Genomic DNA, 15,229 nt, shown 5'->3' with positions numbered 1-15,229 from the left:
CTTGAGTCTTCACTCCATGATCCTGTCTACTTTTGCAGATCTAAACTACATGAGCACAGAGTGAGTTTTACCAAAATCAGCAGCATATATTATTAGCCCTAGGCAATATCAAGCACTTTTTCATAGGCGCACACTTAGCCTACCATTTAAGCATCTTCTTTTATGTACATATAAATAGAACAGCTCTGTCTACTGGACACATTTTTCAACCAACTGCTTTGACTGCTTTGCTCACAGTGTCCATTACATAGCCTATGCATCATATTTCAGGTGAGTGATGGTATATAAGCTGGTGAGAGTCGCTGAGGGATTCACTGCAGTGAGCAGATTCATCAGAGCGAATCCACTCCAGTCTAGGAGATAACCCTAAGGTGAGTTTTTACTGAGGAGCTGCAGACCTTTAGCCGAGACAGAGCTTCACCTACATTGCTTTGGGATATAAACCAGGAGAAGGGCCACACAGAATCTGCAAAGCTCAGTTTGGGTTTGGACTACTTGAAGAACGAAATGGAAAAAAAAAATCAATTTTTCAAACCACCACACCTGCAAAGGATTCCTCATTTGCTTGGAAGGCTTGATTTGAAAAGAAAGATTTGGACTACCTTTTTTGATCATTTATGACTCGGAATACTCAGAGAAAGGGACTGTGAAATATATTGCTTGGATTTGATGCAGCTTTCTCACTTTAAGTGATGTTTTCTGAAGTGAACGAAGGAGATTTATTAAATGTTAAATGTTTCGATGCAAAGTCTCTGTTGACTGAACTGTCTTCTGCTCTCCTCCCCCAGTTAAAAATGGCATTCGCCGGAATTCTGAACGAGGCTGACATCACTGCAGCCCTTGCAGCTTGCCAAGGTAAATTCCATGAAAGGCATGACCAGGCCAGGCTAAAGAAGCAATACTTGGAGTTGATCAAAGTTGAAAAGAAAGCGTTTTACCTTATAATACAATACAATACAATTTATTTGCATCTTGATACGGTGCACAAACTTTATTTATACATTTAACATTAAAATGAACAATATCCTTTACTGTCATTTTAGGTTTTTGCAAAATATACCAATATTTTAGTAGTTATACAGAATGACTGAGAGTAAAGATTTTTTTTTTATTTTGCGTGAAGAAAACTGTTGTTTTATACTATGCATTCTCTTTCGCCACATAGCCGCCGACTCCTTCAAGTACAAAGACTTCTTTGCCAAGGTCGGCCTGGCTGGCAAGACCCCAGATGACATCAAGAAGGCCTTTGCTGTCATTGACCAGGACAAGAGTGGCTTCATTGAGGAGGATGAGCTGAAGTGAGAGCTCTCTTTTTTAGATTTCAGCTCACAGCACTTTTGTAGGAATCATCTTACTCTATGCCCACAATCAGTTTGGAAAGATATCAGTGGCCTAAAGCTGAAAGGTCCAGGCTACTGGAGAGAAAAATAACTAAAATCCAACTAGTTTACTGTAATAACAGCAGAATATATTTAAACAACATATTTGCTATAGAACTAATAAGTCCCCTCTCATTTTCTCTCCAGGCTGTTCCTGCAGAACTTCTCTGCCAGTGCCAGAGCTCTGACTGATGCCGAGACCAAGGAGTTTCTCAAGGCTGGTGACTCCGATGGTGATGGCAAGATTGGAGTTGATGGTAAGACATTTTTACCACTTTCTATGAAATTCTAAAAGACCTAGAAATTGATCTGCTTTTTATTAAAGTTTAAGCCTCCACTATACTCTCTCCCTTTTTTTCTCTGCAGAGTTTGCTGCTTTGGTCAAGAGTTAAATTACCAAACTGACCAACATCTTACTACACTACTCTAAAGGAACAACTTGAGCCTAAACATACTCCTCCTCTCCTCTCCTCTCTCACTCTCTCTCTTTTCAACTCTCAAACACTGTTATACACCCCCACCACCCACCCACACACACACACACACACACACCTCCAAATCCCAGTAAACACACTGCTCCCTCTCTAGCTCTCATTCTGGCAGTGCTCACCCCATTGTTGTCCATGATGAATGTACATGACTAAGTGGTTGACTTGTGTCTTTCTCTCTCTCTCTCACTTCTGTCATAATTTTACTACCTGAGTTTTGCTAACTGTGAGATCAGTGATGATGCACTTTTATCGGAAACGGACGGACGATGAGAAAACAATAAAGAATCTTTTTCAGTAACAAAAGTCTGACCCTGGTCTTCAATGTTCTGTTGTACTTCATTAAAGGTCACAAAACTAACACACTGATTAACTTTCTCTAAACTGAAAGCTAAAGCACATGATTTATCTTGTAAAAAGAAACATGGTTTACTTAAGGTAACATATTCCTTTAAATAAATCTATTAAATCACGATAATTCATTAAAATAGGTACACCTCACCTCTAAGGATCTTATTATTGTATCTCTATTTTTTACAGACTGAAAATAAATTTTTCTAACCCACGGATGAAGTGTGGCGTTTATATCATCTAAAGGTTTTGACCTAGTTTGATGCACAGAAATACATGCAGCCAGTTGAGATGCATTCTCCTTGGCTTTGCACACACTTATAGGAAGCAGCCACAAGATGGCGCTCCAGGTTATGTCATGAAATGACATCTAATTGATTATGATAAAGGCTTATAGAACAGACTTCCTTTTAGCTCTTCAGTTCATTTTAAACCACTTTGTTTTAGCCTGTTTCATCCAAACTAATATACTAATATAATAACTGCAGGTGAATACCTTTGTGTCTTTGTCTCTTTTGCCTTTGTACAAATCTGCATTTAACCCTTAAAGCATACTCCATGAGTAATCTGTAAGCACAACTGCAAAATGATATTAAATAGAAGAAAAAACTTTTTTTTCCTTTCCTCAGTCAGAAAAATAAGTTGTGATTTGTCATTGTTGCCTCATAGCAAAAAGAAGGTTTGATTTTCAAGTCAGGTGCCTGTCTGTGGCTTTTGCCTGTTCTCCCCATGTCTACATGGGTTTCCTCCAGGTACTGTGGTTTCTTTCTCAAAGATATGCAGTAAGAGACTCTGAATTGCTCATTGAGCGATCAGTGTCTGTGTATTTGGCCCTGTAATGGACAGGTTACATGTCCAAGGTGTAACCCAGATGGGTTTCAGCATGCTCATAACCCTTATGAGGATTAAGCAGCAATATGTATGATACATATTGTAATTTAATGATGAAACTAAGAAGTATTACTATTCTCTACTAAGGGATGAGATGATTTTTGACCTGCTGCGGCTGTGGCCATCTGAATTTAGGAGGATATTCGCTACAACCAAGACTAAATGAGGCTTGATTAAATTTGAGATATCTATAAGCTCTGACATGCACCTGCAGAGAGAGAGAGAGAGAGAGAGAAACAGAGAGAGAGCGAGAGAGGGAGAGAGAGAGAGAGAGAGAGAGAGAGAGAGAGAGAGAGAGAGAGAGAGAAAGAGAGAGAGCGAGAGAACGAGATGTCACAGAAGAAAAATATGATTGGACAACACAAAGTACTGTCATAGTACAAGGAAGAGAATGAGAGTGAATAGTGTGTACTGTGTACAAACAGAGAAGGTTAATTGGGTGAGGGAACAGGTAAGGAACTTGAGAAAGAGGTGGCTGTCTGCAGATAAATTCGATCCCCGGACTGGTTGGAAACTCAAGCATCCATAAGTGAAACCTCTTTGGTGTATATAACACTGAACCTGCCTTTAGCAGTCACCACAAAACCTTATCTGCTGCTGGACCTGGACAGAGAGAAACACCAAGGCAAGGTGAGTCCCACAGACACTTATGGGGAATTCTTAGAACAGGTGATAACTACTGTAGATGTACCTGTCTGCTTGGGAATCGTCTTAGATTCTGGCCTAAGGTCCATGTTTTTGGCTCCTGCAGATTTATTCATGGTTTAGAAATTAGGGCCCTTGTTGTAAAATTGCTTTGTTGTAAGTTTATAAGAATGCTGTTTATCATTGGAGGCATTTGACATTTTGTTTGAAATGTGTTTTCAGTAATTCTAAAGAAATTTTGGTGCTGAGGTTCATTAGTGTCAACATAACTAAAACTTTGGCTTGTATATAAATTGTGTTAACAACTGTGTTCCTGTGGGGTTTCAGTCTAAATATATTATTAACAATAAGGAGGTTTGCTTTTGATCAAATTAACCCCACGCGTTCATCCCCATAATTTTAACACACTCTCTAAATGTGAATCATCTTGCACAGTCCACCAAAAACAATTAAGATGATTAATGGTAGAGATTAAATGACCCGAACATGATAATAACTACAAACACACAAGATACAAGATATGACTAAACACAAGATTTGTGCTTTTGGTTTTAGTTATTATGTTACAACTGAAGTTTATTTTTCAAGTAGGTGGCCATTTAATGGGATCAGAATATTAACCCAGATATCTCAGCAAAAAAGATTATCTAACATGACACATAAATAGAGTTTGAATTGCAAGACCTACATTTGCTGAAGAATATCTGGGTTCCAAAGAAATAAGGTAAATAATTATTTTGTGTGACTAATGGACCAGTGTTTTTCTGTTTACCTTGCCTTGCAGGATCAACATGTCACTCACCACCATCCTTTCAGCTGAGGCTATTGAAAATGCCGTTAAGGACTGTCAAGGTTGCTTCCCCACAAACACACACATCCTAGATTAATACCATTCCTTAATTACAGACATACAAGAAAGTATTCAATAATTTCAGCTTGAATAAAAAAATGCTTTCTACTGTTATTATCAAATCACAACTATCATTGATGTCTGAGACTGATAACTTTTAACCTGTCCTGCATTGTTCTCAAAGCTTCTACAAAACAGGTTTCTTAATCTCTTCTGCTGCATTCTTACAATATTGTACAGTATCGTGTTTAGCAAAGTACCATTCAGCTTTAATGAAATGGTTATGAAATGTGAAGTTTTTAATCATCATGTCTATGTCTACTCGCCTTAAAAGATAAAAACAGCAGTGAAAATGTGTCAGCAGCTTCTTTAATCCCTACAACCTGGTGAACCTTGCATGCCAGATCTGACATCATTATTCTTCCTGTTCTTCTAAATCTATAATATTCACTAGGATGATCTATGTGTTTTCAGCTCCAGACTCATTTTGCTACAAAAAGTTCTTCCAGTTGTGTGGCCTGTCTTCAAAGACTCCCCAGGAGATCAAAGATGTCTTTCAGATACTTGATGAGGACAACAGTGGCTACATCGAGGAGTCTGAGCTCAAGTGTGTGACAAACGCTTGAAAAGTTCCTTTAAAACGACTTCAGTATATAATGTGTGTCTTTGTTTGTGTCTGGTAGCCTTACAGCAAGATTTACGATAAGTCATGCAGTTGGATTACTGGATGACACCATTAGACCTTTATCCTAATAATCCACTATGTGGTAGTGCTAGTTTTTTTTATGTATCTGTATTACATAATTTCTTTTTTGTTAAATGAAGTTTTGGGATTAGTGAGAAATCAATTGAGAAACATGTGGAATATCACTTTTTAATGTTTGTGTGTCTGTGTGTGTGTCGGTAGGTATTTTCTGCAGCGGTTTGTCCCGGGAGCGCGAACACTGACTGAAGCAGAAACTAAGACCTTTATCTCAGCAGCTGATGACAACAACGATGGCAGAGTTGGAGTGGAGGGTTGGTATCTGATTTTTCTGATTGTGTTTTGTGCTTTATGTAAGTTGAAATTACCCCAGTGGAGTAAACTAAAAAGATCTGACCATTCATGTTTTCTAGGGCATCTATTTTTTAACCATGTTGCTTTAGTGTCTAACCTTAGTTAGTAGAATATTGAATTTGGGCAATTAAAAAGAAACGTAGGATTTTTTTGCTTTTGTTTTCCAGCAATTTGATGGTTTAAATTGATAAATTCATTGTATCAATGGTCTGTCGCATTTCAAAATGCTGTATTTCTTTTTAGAATTCCAGACTATGGTTCTGTCCTAAAATTTCTGAATAAAGGCAGCCCTGGTATTCCATCATCTCCCTATCTGCAGAGTCTTCATGGCCCAGCCTAAAACCCCAAGAATCTCTTTTCTATTAAAACAGTGTGTTTTTGTTTTACATTAAATGAATTTTGTCCAAGACATATGATGTTTACTTTGTTTATCTACTGGGTTGGTCCATGTTTTCTTGTCTATGCACATCCCTCCTCTGAAAATAACTGACACGAATAAACATGTGAAGACTTACTTGCCTCCTTGTTATTTTTTCTTGTAAAATGTGTCATAACAAACAACAGTACACAGTATGTGTGTAATAACAGTATGCAATAAACCACATCAAGCATAGACTGACAGTTACAAGTTACAACTATTAGTATAGCCTAGGATATTGGTTAGTGAGTTAGTGAGAATCGCTAAGTGACAGTAGCTGTCACTTAGCGATTTACCAGATCCCATAAAAAAAGTATTGTATGTTCTGTAATTTACTAAGAGAAATCTAGAGAGTATCTAAAGAACTGGTTACCTGAGTTAGAATGATATTTAATAAAAAGTTACTTTATTATGTGATTCATTACATGATTCATGATACATTAATGATTTATTAAATCGACAGTTTTGTATTTATTTAATAAAAACGTACTGGTCTTTAAATAGTTCGTAGGTAATGAGCCTCTCTAGGGCCTAGGAACCTTTATTTGGCTTGGAATCGATCCTCCGGAACATTCTAAGTTGTAGCACCGTGCTGTCAAAAGTAGGAAGTCAAGAATGTAGTGTATAATGCGGCATCTCCTCTCATTGATCTCGTTTCCTCATCTTTTATGTTTATTTGGGCAGTCTAAAACTACGAGTTCCTGGGCTTATCGGTTGTATTCTCTCTAAGGTGGGTTTTATCCTCGCGTTACAGTTACGGTTCACTGAGCCTTTTTATACAAACACAAATACAGTAGTAGCATAGCTAGCTAGCGTCAGCATTCGATGTTTGCTCTTTCAATATACATAGTTACAGAGTGGGTTTAATCAGTCGGAGAACAAGTATTGTTTAAATACACCAAGAAAGATACTACCCGTTACACGACAGCATTTCAGTAAGTTGCAAATCCTAGTAGCATCTGTGTACATACAGTAGTTACTAAATGTAAAAACAAGTAACACCCAGACGTAATACGTAAGTATCGATCGATTGTAAAGTGCCAGACATAATTAGTAATGGTAAACATTGAAACTTGATTACAATATTATAATAAAATTACGTTCATTACGTAGTAGTACTAGAATAATAACACTGTTAATAGTAATTCTAATGACGCATACTTCCAATGGCAACAGAAAATTGGATTTTTTAAACCAACTATGTTTTAATATAAATACCGTCTGTTCTACCGTTGTAGCAAAATAATTTAAATGTTTAGACACATTCGGTCTTGCTGAGTACTGATCTGTATAAAGAGTGTGTTTTTTCACTGCCATATAAATTGTCTGTCTGTTTCTTTCCCGTTTCTGTCAGTTTTGATCCTTCCAACAGCTAATGACAAAAAATGACAAAATATAAATGTTGTTTAATAAACTTAGAATTGTTTTAATGTCATCCTATATGTTACAAACTTGTCGTTCGACAAGACATCATTGCCTGTATGAATGGAATTTGTATCCATTTTTTGTAGGCATAGACCAATCAGTATTAAATTATTGATTGGTTTCTGTAACTTTTGTTTAACATCAGAAAAGAAGTCCTTATTGTGCAGGCACACGGAATGCTGACCACACTGTCTTTGGAGCAAAAAAAATCCAGACACAAGTTACACTAATGCAGATGATAAGGTAAACAAAAGTTCTGATAATTCAAGAGTAACATTAAAAAAATCTGCGATCCTCAGCTCCAACCTTTTTTTTTGTTACAGTCCCAGAATGGCTTCAGGAATGCAAGAGAAACAACACACATCATGTCTGGTTAGTTTTTTCATTTACAACCCTACATTTGGACCACGAGAAGGGGAGGTGAGCATGACACTCAGTGGATATTTTATTTCTGATTCTGTTTTTTCTGGAATTACAATCCTTAAGAAATTTGAAAATAATTATTTAGGCTAATCATATTGCTAATACAAATAGTCTTTCTTTAGGAAGAGAAAAAGATTTTGTTTTACCATCCCAACAATGTTGAGAAGAATGAGAAGATCCGAAATGTAGGACTTTGTGAAGCCATTGTACAGTTCACAAGGTACTGATCATAATATTGTACATAAACAAGAGAATGTGTGCGTTCTTTGTATCACAAATACATTTCAATAACTGAATGTCTGTTAAAAAATGTATAACATATTTTGTTATCCAATTCCTGATTGGATGTTTTATTCCTTGTTCTCCAGGACTTTTTGTCCAACCAAACCAGCTAAATCTCTGCATACGCAGAAGAATCGGCAGTTTTTCATTGAGCCTGAGGACAACTTTTGGATAGTCATGGTACAACTAAAGATTTATATGTACATAACTTGTTTAGCATTAAAACTGTTTGCTGAAAATAATTTAGTTTTATTTTTTTTTCATTTGTAAAAAAAGAAATTCTGTTTACTTACTCAGGTGGTTCGAAACCCAATGAACGAGAAACCAAGCAAAGACGGCAAACCTCCCACCATAGAATATCAAGAAGAGGAAATCCTTGTGAGTATGCAAAAAATACTTCCAGACCTTTTCATATTTGTTTTAGGATTTTGGCAATTTAAAGTTTTACTTACCGTGACTTCTTTTGACCTCTTATTTTGATTTATAGGATACTGTTTATGGTGCAGTTGTAAGGCAGTGCTACAGTATGTATAAGGTCAGTTCATATATAATTTGGATTGTATTGTGTTGTAGTTTTATCACAAACAGCCGTTTATAAAAAATCTGAATTTAAGTATTATGACAAGAAATTGTATAATAATACTAAAAACTGATTATTTTTTGGGCTATAGCTCTTCAATGGCACATTTGGCAGAGCAATGGAGGCAGGTGGCGTTGAGCTACTCATTCAGAAGCTTGAGAAGTTTTTCTACAGGGTAAAAACTTTGCTTACTTTGTTGCTAGGTGGATGTGTTTGTTTTTTTCAAATCCGTGTGGTAATACACACACGGGTAAAAGCCAGTCACACCTGAAACTGAATGTTTTTACAGGGGCAGCTGTCCTGGTTTTATTGTAAACAATCCTGTCACTATTTGGAAAGTTGTTTGTAGTCATGTCTGACTTCTTTTTTAGCTTTATTAGCTGTCTGCAATTTATATTATTATCACTGGAACAATGCACCTCTAGTATGAATCCATCTATCATAAGTTTGTGAGTTTTAACTTTTTCATTGACAAAATGAACTTGTCAATGAAAAATATGATTTGAAACTGAAAACTAAAATACTGGTTAATTATTAATATTTTTTGTAACTCCGAAATGTTTACATTATTTATTAAGTACTTTCCCATTCAGATTCCACAAGTATAAAATTTTATGTTTTTGAATTTCAAATCTTTTCCATTTGAATTGTGCAGTAACAACTCAGGTTTATACATATGGCCATATAGGTGGCAAGAATAACATGAATAGAAAGGCCCTATCAAAATTCTTGACAATGATACCCTCAGTGACACAAACTAGAAAAGGTGCAGTTTGTAAAGGTTATTTATTTATTATAATGCATCAGGGTTATTTATTTCTCAGTACACCCTGCCAAAAAATTCCCTTACGCGAGTGGCTTTAACAATATTGCCACTGTACATGTGAGGAGTCCAGCAGCCCTTCACAGTCGTTACTAAACATTATATCAATCACCACTTAACTATAAGTCCATAAAGATTCCTTGATCAAACTTCCAGTATAGTGACAGCTGGTTTGCACATGGAAGACAAATGTCAGCTCACTTGGCCCCAGTTATACGCAGGTAATTGAAGCAAGAAAAAAACTCTTAATATAAAAAAATTAAACTCAATTGCTTACTAAATTGCTGCATTTGCATTTCCCCATAAGAAGCAATGCTGATCTAGTACTCAGATTTGCAATGTTTCTTCTTTAGAAAATTGAAAAAAATTCCTTACCTCAGAAAAGAAAAATGCTTTAAATTTGAATGGAGAAAGTTTTTGTGCCCTATTTATAACTTGGTTATTTGGTTTATTTCAGGTGTCAGTTTAAAATTGCCATTTTTGAAATACACCTATAGCCCCAATTTGGCTCCCTACCGTAGGCATAAACACACATGCATTACTATTCAAAATTTAATTTCTAATTATGGAAAAATAAATAAATTAACACGGTAGAGAGGCACTTTGCATATCAGAGGTTGAATGTCAGTACCTCTCTAAGTGATTTCAGAGTCCCTGGAGAGTCTCGGACACAGAGTTTCATATTTCACTTTCTTCGTTGCACTGTAAGTAGTCAGGTAAACTAACCCTTGTAGTCTCTCCATCTCATGTATCTGTGTGTGTGTGTGCGTGTGTGCGTGCGTGCGTGCGTGCGTGCGTGCATGTGTGTGCATTCATTCTGGGGTTTCTAGTATCTGCAGACTCTCCACTTGCAATCCTCCGACCTGCTGGATGTCTTCGGAGGCATCAGCTTCTTCCCACTGGACAAGATGACCTACCTGAAGATTCAGTCATTTGTCAACAGAGTGGAGGAGAGCCTCAGTCTGATCAAATACACAGCTTTCCTTTATAATGACCAACTGATCTGGTACAAACCAAGTGCTATATTAAAAACATGCTCATTGATATCACACAATTTTGAACTACCCCAAACATGCAGTATCTGCATCCAAATGCCAGGACATGGGGTAACATTGGCATTTGCAAACCCATTTGGCATGTTAACAGAGACAGCATCAAACATCAGTTGTAAAGTAATCCTCTTTGGATGTTATGTGCACCCTGACATGCCACTTAACTTTAATTTCACTGTCAGCTATCTGGCTTAGTGTGTAAGCATGAGGATTACATGATTACTAATAAATAGTCTCAAGAACAATGCGATCTTTCAATGCTAGCTGTTCGTAGACAAGCAGGGAAAAGCTGTTTAATTATTATTCTAAAATGAATTGAATGGCTGCATTAGGTGCTTTACACTGGTGTCATCATTGTACAGCTAAACAGTAACTGTCATCAGGAGCCACCTAACATCTACCTCATTATAATTAACGCGGTTTACAACACATTGAAATGTACTGTACATAAACACACTTTAATTGTAGGTGTTATAGCAAGTGTAGCAGGTGTTATATGGATGGTGTTATTTTGTGATGACTCTGCAGGAGCGGACTGGAACAAGATGACATGAGGATCCTGTACAAGTACCTCACCACCTCACTGTTCCCCAGACACTCTGAACCAGAGGTGAGGAAGAGCACTTCATAAGGGATATAAGTGAATTTCTGAAGGAAGTATGGAGGACAAATGTAAAAACCTTCTGTAGGATAGGGAAGGATGACTAATTGTTACGAAATGTGACATGTACATGCATTTGTTTACCATGTGATGTGTTTTTCCTATTAATATGTATGTGGTCAAACAAAGATGAATATCCCTAACAAACAAAACACTTTATCTTGTTTTTTACTTTCTTAGTTAGCTGGCAGGGATTCTCCTCTTAGGCCAGAAGTTGCAGGGAATCTGTTGCACTATGGGAGGTAAGTTTCTAAAAGCCTTTACTGTGTAACTGTTTCCTTTACAGAAGGTTAGAAAATAATGTGCATAGAAGTTGGGGGGGGGGGTGTTGTGAGAGTAATTAATTGTAGAATAAATATTATATTCTGGATATACACATCACTGCATCAGTGTATCCCTGACAGTGATGAACATGACTTGCAGTCAGCCAAGTAAGAAGCAGAGGTAACTCCTTTGGCTAGCAACCTTGTTGCTAAGCAACAAAACAGAGGTAAAGTAACACTACAGAGTATCAAGTAAGTCTACTATTCGGTTTCAGTGTGTATATGTAACTAGAGAGAGTTTACTCAGGTGTTTTGGTGTCTGACAAAAGAAAATCAATATCTGCTGCTGTTTAAGTCTTAAGAAGGGGACACTTGCTGTAGTCAAAGTGTGACTCCTGGTGACCTGTCACAGTACAAGAAACACATATTAACACTTAGTTTAATAGAGTGTATAATCAGATTATTAAAATAAAAATAAATGTTTAATGTTTCTTTAATTTTTGTCTTTATATGTGTGTGCAATTAAATAAATATAATGTGTGTGATTTCGTGTGCAAGTGTGTTTATTTTCTGCTATTGCATTTTTCTGGAAACACAATGAAGAATGGCAGCACATTTAAATCAAATGTCCTTTTGTTAAGACATTTCAGCTAAATGTGTAATATGTCATGTAATAATCATGAAATTTCATTTTGTTGAATAAAAAGACATTAAAAGCATGTTACTGAGACACAAACATTTGCATTTGTAATTTTTACATTACTTATGTAATTATTTAACAGGCATGTCATCCTCCTGTCTCTGCAGGTTTTTGACTGGACCTACCAATCTCAAAGATCTAGAAGCCAAATTCCGGTTTCCTAAAATATTTGTCAGTGCAGAGAATGACTATGAGGAGCTTCATTTGATTGTTTACAAGGTAAGATATCTTTTGGGACTAAATCTGACTTTTTTATTGTCTACATTCATTCATACACAAAGTAGTTTTAATATACTAAAATAGGTGAGAAGGTTTTTGATTCTTGTATAGTGTTAATACATTTTCCACTAATCTGATGAACTGTATGGATTATTAGGGATTAAAGAGCTGAATTTTGAAATGATTTAGTCTGTCCTACAATTCTCATCATCATATTAATGTAATATTGAACCTGCATGACCTTGATTCCCCATTTAAGCTGCACTGCTGTTTTTCAGGCGATGAGTGCTGTAGCTTGTATCATGATAAGCGGTAAGTATCCTCCTACTCAAAATGAAGCTTCATTTTCTTATTTTCTCTTTTTTAAAAATAAGGAATTTAAAATGCTGTTATGAAGCTGCATTCATTTAAGAAATGCAGTTTCCTTCAAAGTGCTGGTGATCATCTTCCCTTGATTTGTTTCCAGCCTCTGCAGAGCTAACAAGAAACTTCTGTGAACAGCTGGACAGTTTGGTGGGCCCTCAGCTTACCTTGCTTGCATCAGATATATGTGAACAGTTCACCCTTAACCGCAGGACATCAGGGTCAGTTAAGAAGCTACATCAACATTAAATCTTGAATTGCTAGACAAAAGAGAAGAGAAATCATGTGACATGTACAGGTAGTAATGCCATGCCTAACGCCTTAGCACTGGTTTGGAATGTCTCAAGATGTGTAGCTTTAAAGACAGGCATCCTGACCAGTTTGCTACAATCCCCAGTTGTTTGAGATACATCCCGGCCAGTAATCCAAGGTTTAGACAGTTTTATGACCTCTGTTTTAAACTGTATAGTGAAGAATCCACTGAATAAACAATGCCATTCACCACTTGGCATTTAGGTCCTGTCTCCTGTCTACATATTGACAGAGATGTTGTTTCAATATTGTCAGATTAGCTGTGTTGCTGAATGTAACCCAAGATTGCTTTAGTGTGGCTGGACAGTTGAGTGAGATTAATCAAAATGTACAAGTTGTGCAAAACTGTTTAAACCACCCTTGTTGGTCAAAATTATGATCTGTTTACTGTGACTATTATATAGAAAGTGGTGCCTTATAACCAGTCAATGCCAAATTAAAAGTAAATTAAAAATGGCTATCACATTGGCCTGGGATGCAGAACGTTACCACTTCTACCCCCATGTCCGTTACTAGGTGTGTCTGTGAGCAAAAGACTCCGCACTAGCTTCCTAGGCGCCACCATGTGGCTGTCCACTGCTCCCCCATGGAGGATGGGTTAAATGTAGAATGCAATTTCCCCAATTACTTATAATATTGTAATAATGTAAAAATGTAAATCCTAAAGTGATGCATATGTTTTTGTTAATTTTGTTCGTTCAGACCAGAGAAGGAGCCCCAGTTTAAGTTCATCTACTTTAACCATATGAACCTGGCAGAGAAGAGTACTATCCATATGAGAAAGACTGCCAGTGTTTGCCTCACGTCTGTTCATCCTGACCTCATGAAAATCCTTGGAGACATTAACTGTGACTTTGCCAGGTACAAAGCATAATTCCACTAAACGCCTGTAACTATCTCTGTGTTTTAGCTATTGACCATAGAGTGATTTAAATTGGTACTTCTTTGCTCTCTCTACACTCCCTAACTAAAGTATATAGTTAGATGTAGTTGGAGAAACTGTTGTTTTTGTGCCAGGAGATATTTTTATTGGCCTCATCCAGTTTTTTTTTTCTTCCAGGGTTGATGAAGATGAGGAAATCATTGTAAAAGCAATGACAGATTATTGGGTAGTTGGTAAGAAGTCAGACCAGAGAGAACTATATGTGATCCTCAATCAAAAAAATGCCAATCTGATCGAAGTAAATGGTATGTCCTCCATCTGGTAAAAAGTAAATCATAAGCATAAAGTTTGCAACTGATGCATAATCACCACTTTTTCACATTAATCTTTTCTCTTCTACAGAGGAGGTTAAAAGGCTTTGTGCAACGCAGTTCAACAACATATTCTTCTTAGACTGATGGCATGGACAGCTGGAGATACTTTCATTGCACTAAAACTGTCACCGTTGCAGGGTATCATGACGGCATCAGTGTAATGCAATAATTGCATTGTAAAATAAAATAAAAATTTCACACCAAGTTATTTTTATTTTATTTAATCTACAAAAGTCAAAACTCTTGTAATTAAATGTAAAAATCCAGATTTTTACTGTACGTGTACTTAATTTCTTGTTTTCTTTGTACATATTGTTTCTGCGGCTCTCAATTTTGTTTTGTTTTTTCTCCCAAATTACATTTTGCTCATGTATTTTTAATAATTTGTAATACATAGTGGCAATGTCTCAAAATAATTTAAAACTGACATAACAGTTTACTTCAGGTTCCACTGATGATCAGTGATACTTTTAAAATAATGTTATAATGTCAAAATGTGTGCTTTGTAAACAACTGCTCTAATTTTAAATAAATTAATTTTAAGTAGTTTAAGAAATGCTCCTTTTTAATGTTGATGATGTTTAGATAAAATAAAATGTGTTTTTAAATCTTCAAATCGTTTCCTAATAGCACTGTACAAATACACAAAGTTACCCTGTGTGACTCCTATACAAATACTCAAGGTCTCAAATTACACAACTGAGAGAAACTAAAATTATTATTGCTAAATAATATAAGACATATGTTTGCAAAACTACAGAAAAATAAGCAATTTATATTGTTCAAATAA

At 36.2% G+C, this 15,229-nt stretch overlaps 3 protein-coding genes across 3 annotated transcripts; all 3 read left to right on the top strand.

Moving 5' to 3' along the window:
• The first annotated feature begins 277 nt into the window (after positions 1 to 277).
• On the top strand, positions 278 to 2,173 carry LOC114846415 (parvalbumin alpha). Its single transcript, XM_029135329.3, has 5 exons — positions 278 to 371; positions 789 to 855; positions 1,166 to 1,298; positions 1,527 to 1,636; positions 1,746 to 2,173. Exons 2-5 carry the CDS (start codon positions 795 to 797, stop codon positions 1,769 to 1,771), a joined length of 330 nt encoding a protein of 109 aa, XP_028991162.1. The 5' UTR covers positions 278 to 371; positions 789 to 794; the 3' UTR covers positions 1,772 to 2,173.
• Positions 2,174 to 3,479: 1,306 nt separating this feature from the next.
• On the top strand, positions 3,480 to 6,166 carry pvalb9 (parvalbumin 9). Its single transcript, XM_029134180.3, has 5 exons — positions 3,480 to 3,739; positions 4,539 to 4,606; positions 5,079 to 5,211; positions 5,512 to 5,621; positions 5,905 to 6,166. Exons 2-5 carry the CDS (start codon positions 4,546 to 4,548, stop codon positions 5,928 to 5,930), a joined length of 330 nt encoding a protein of 109 aa, XP_028990013.1. The 5' UTR covers positions 3,480 to 3,739; positions 4,539 to 4,545; the 3' UTR covers positions 5,931 to 6,166.
• A 481-nt stretch (positions 6,167 to 6,647) lies between these two features.
• ccz1 (CCZ1 homolog, vacuolar protein trafficking and biogenesis associated) lies at positions 6,648 to 15,055 on the top strand. Its single transcript, XM_029134516.3, has 17 exons — positions 6,648 to 6,809; positions 7,650 to 7,747; positions 7,828 to 7,924; positions 8,050 to 8,147; positions 8,296 to 8,389; positions 8,507 to 8,587; positions 8,697 to 8,744; positions 8,881 to 8,964; positions 10,443 to 10,618; positions 11,193 to 11,274; positions 11,506 to 11,567; positions 12,396 to 12,507; positions 12,786 to 12,819; positions 12,974 to 13,091; positions 13,885 to 14,043; positions 14,243 to 14,370; positions 14,468 to 15,055. Exons 2-17 carry the CDS (start codon positions 7,734 to 7,736, stop codon positions 14,521 to 14,523), a joined length of 1,443 nt encoding a protein of 480 aa, XP_028990349.1. The 5' UTR covers positions 6,648 to 6,809; positions 7,650 to 7,733; the 3' UTR covers positions 14,524 to 15,055.
• Positions 15,056 to 15,229: the final 174 nt, after the last annotated feature.

The sequence above is a fragment of the Betta splendens genome, chromosome 19 (assembly GCF_900634795.4).
Source record: "Betta splendens chromosome 19, fBetSpl5.4, whole genome shotgun sequence".
Lineage (NCBI taxonomy): Eukaryota > Metazoa > Chordata > Actinopteri > Anabantiformes > Osphronemidae > Betta > Betta splendens.
Note: the sequence above shows the minus strand (reverse complement) of the source record. Positions and strands in the feature narration are given on the sequence as shown.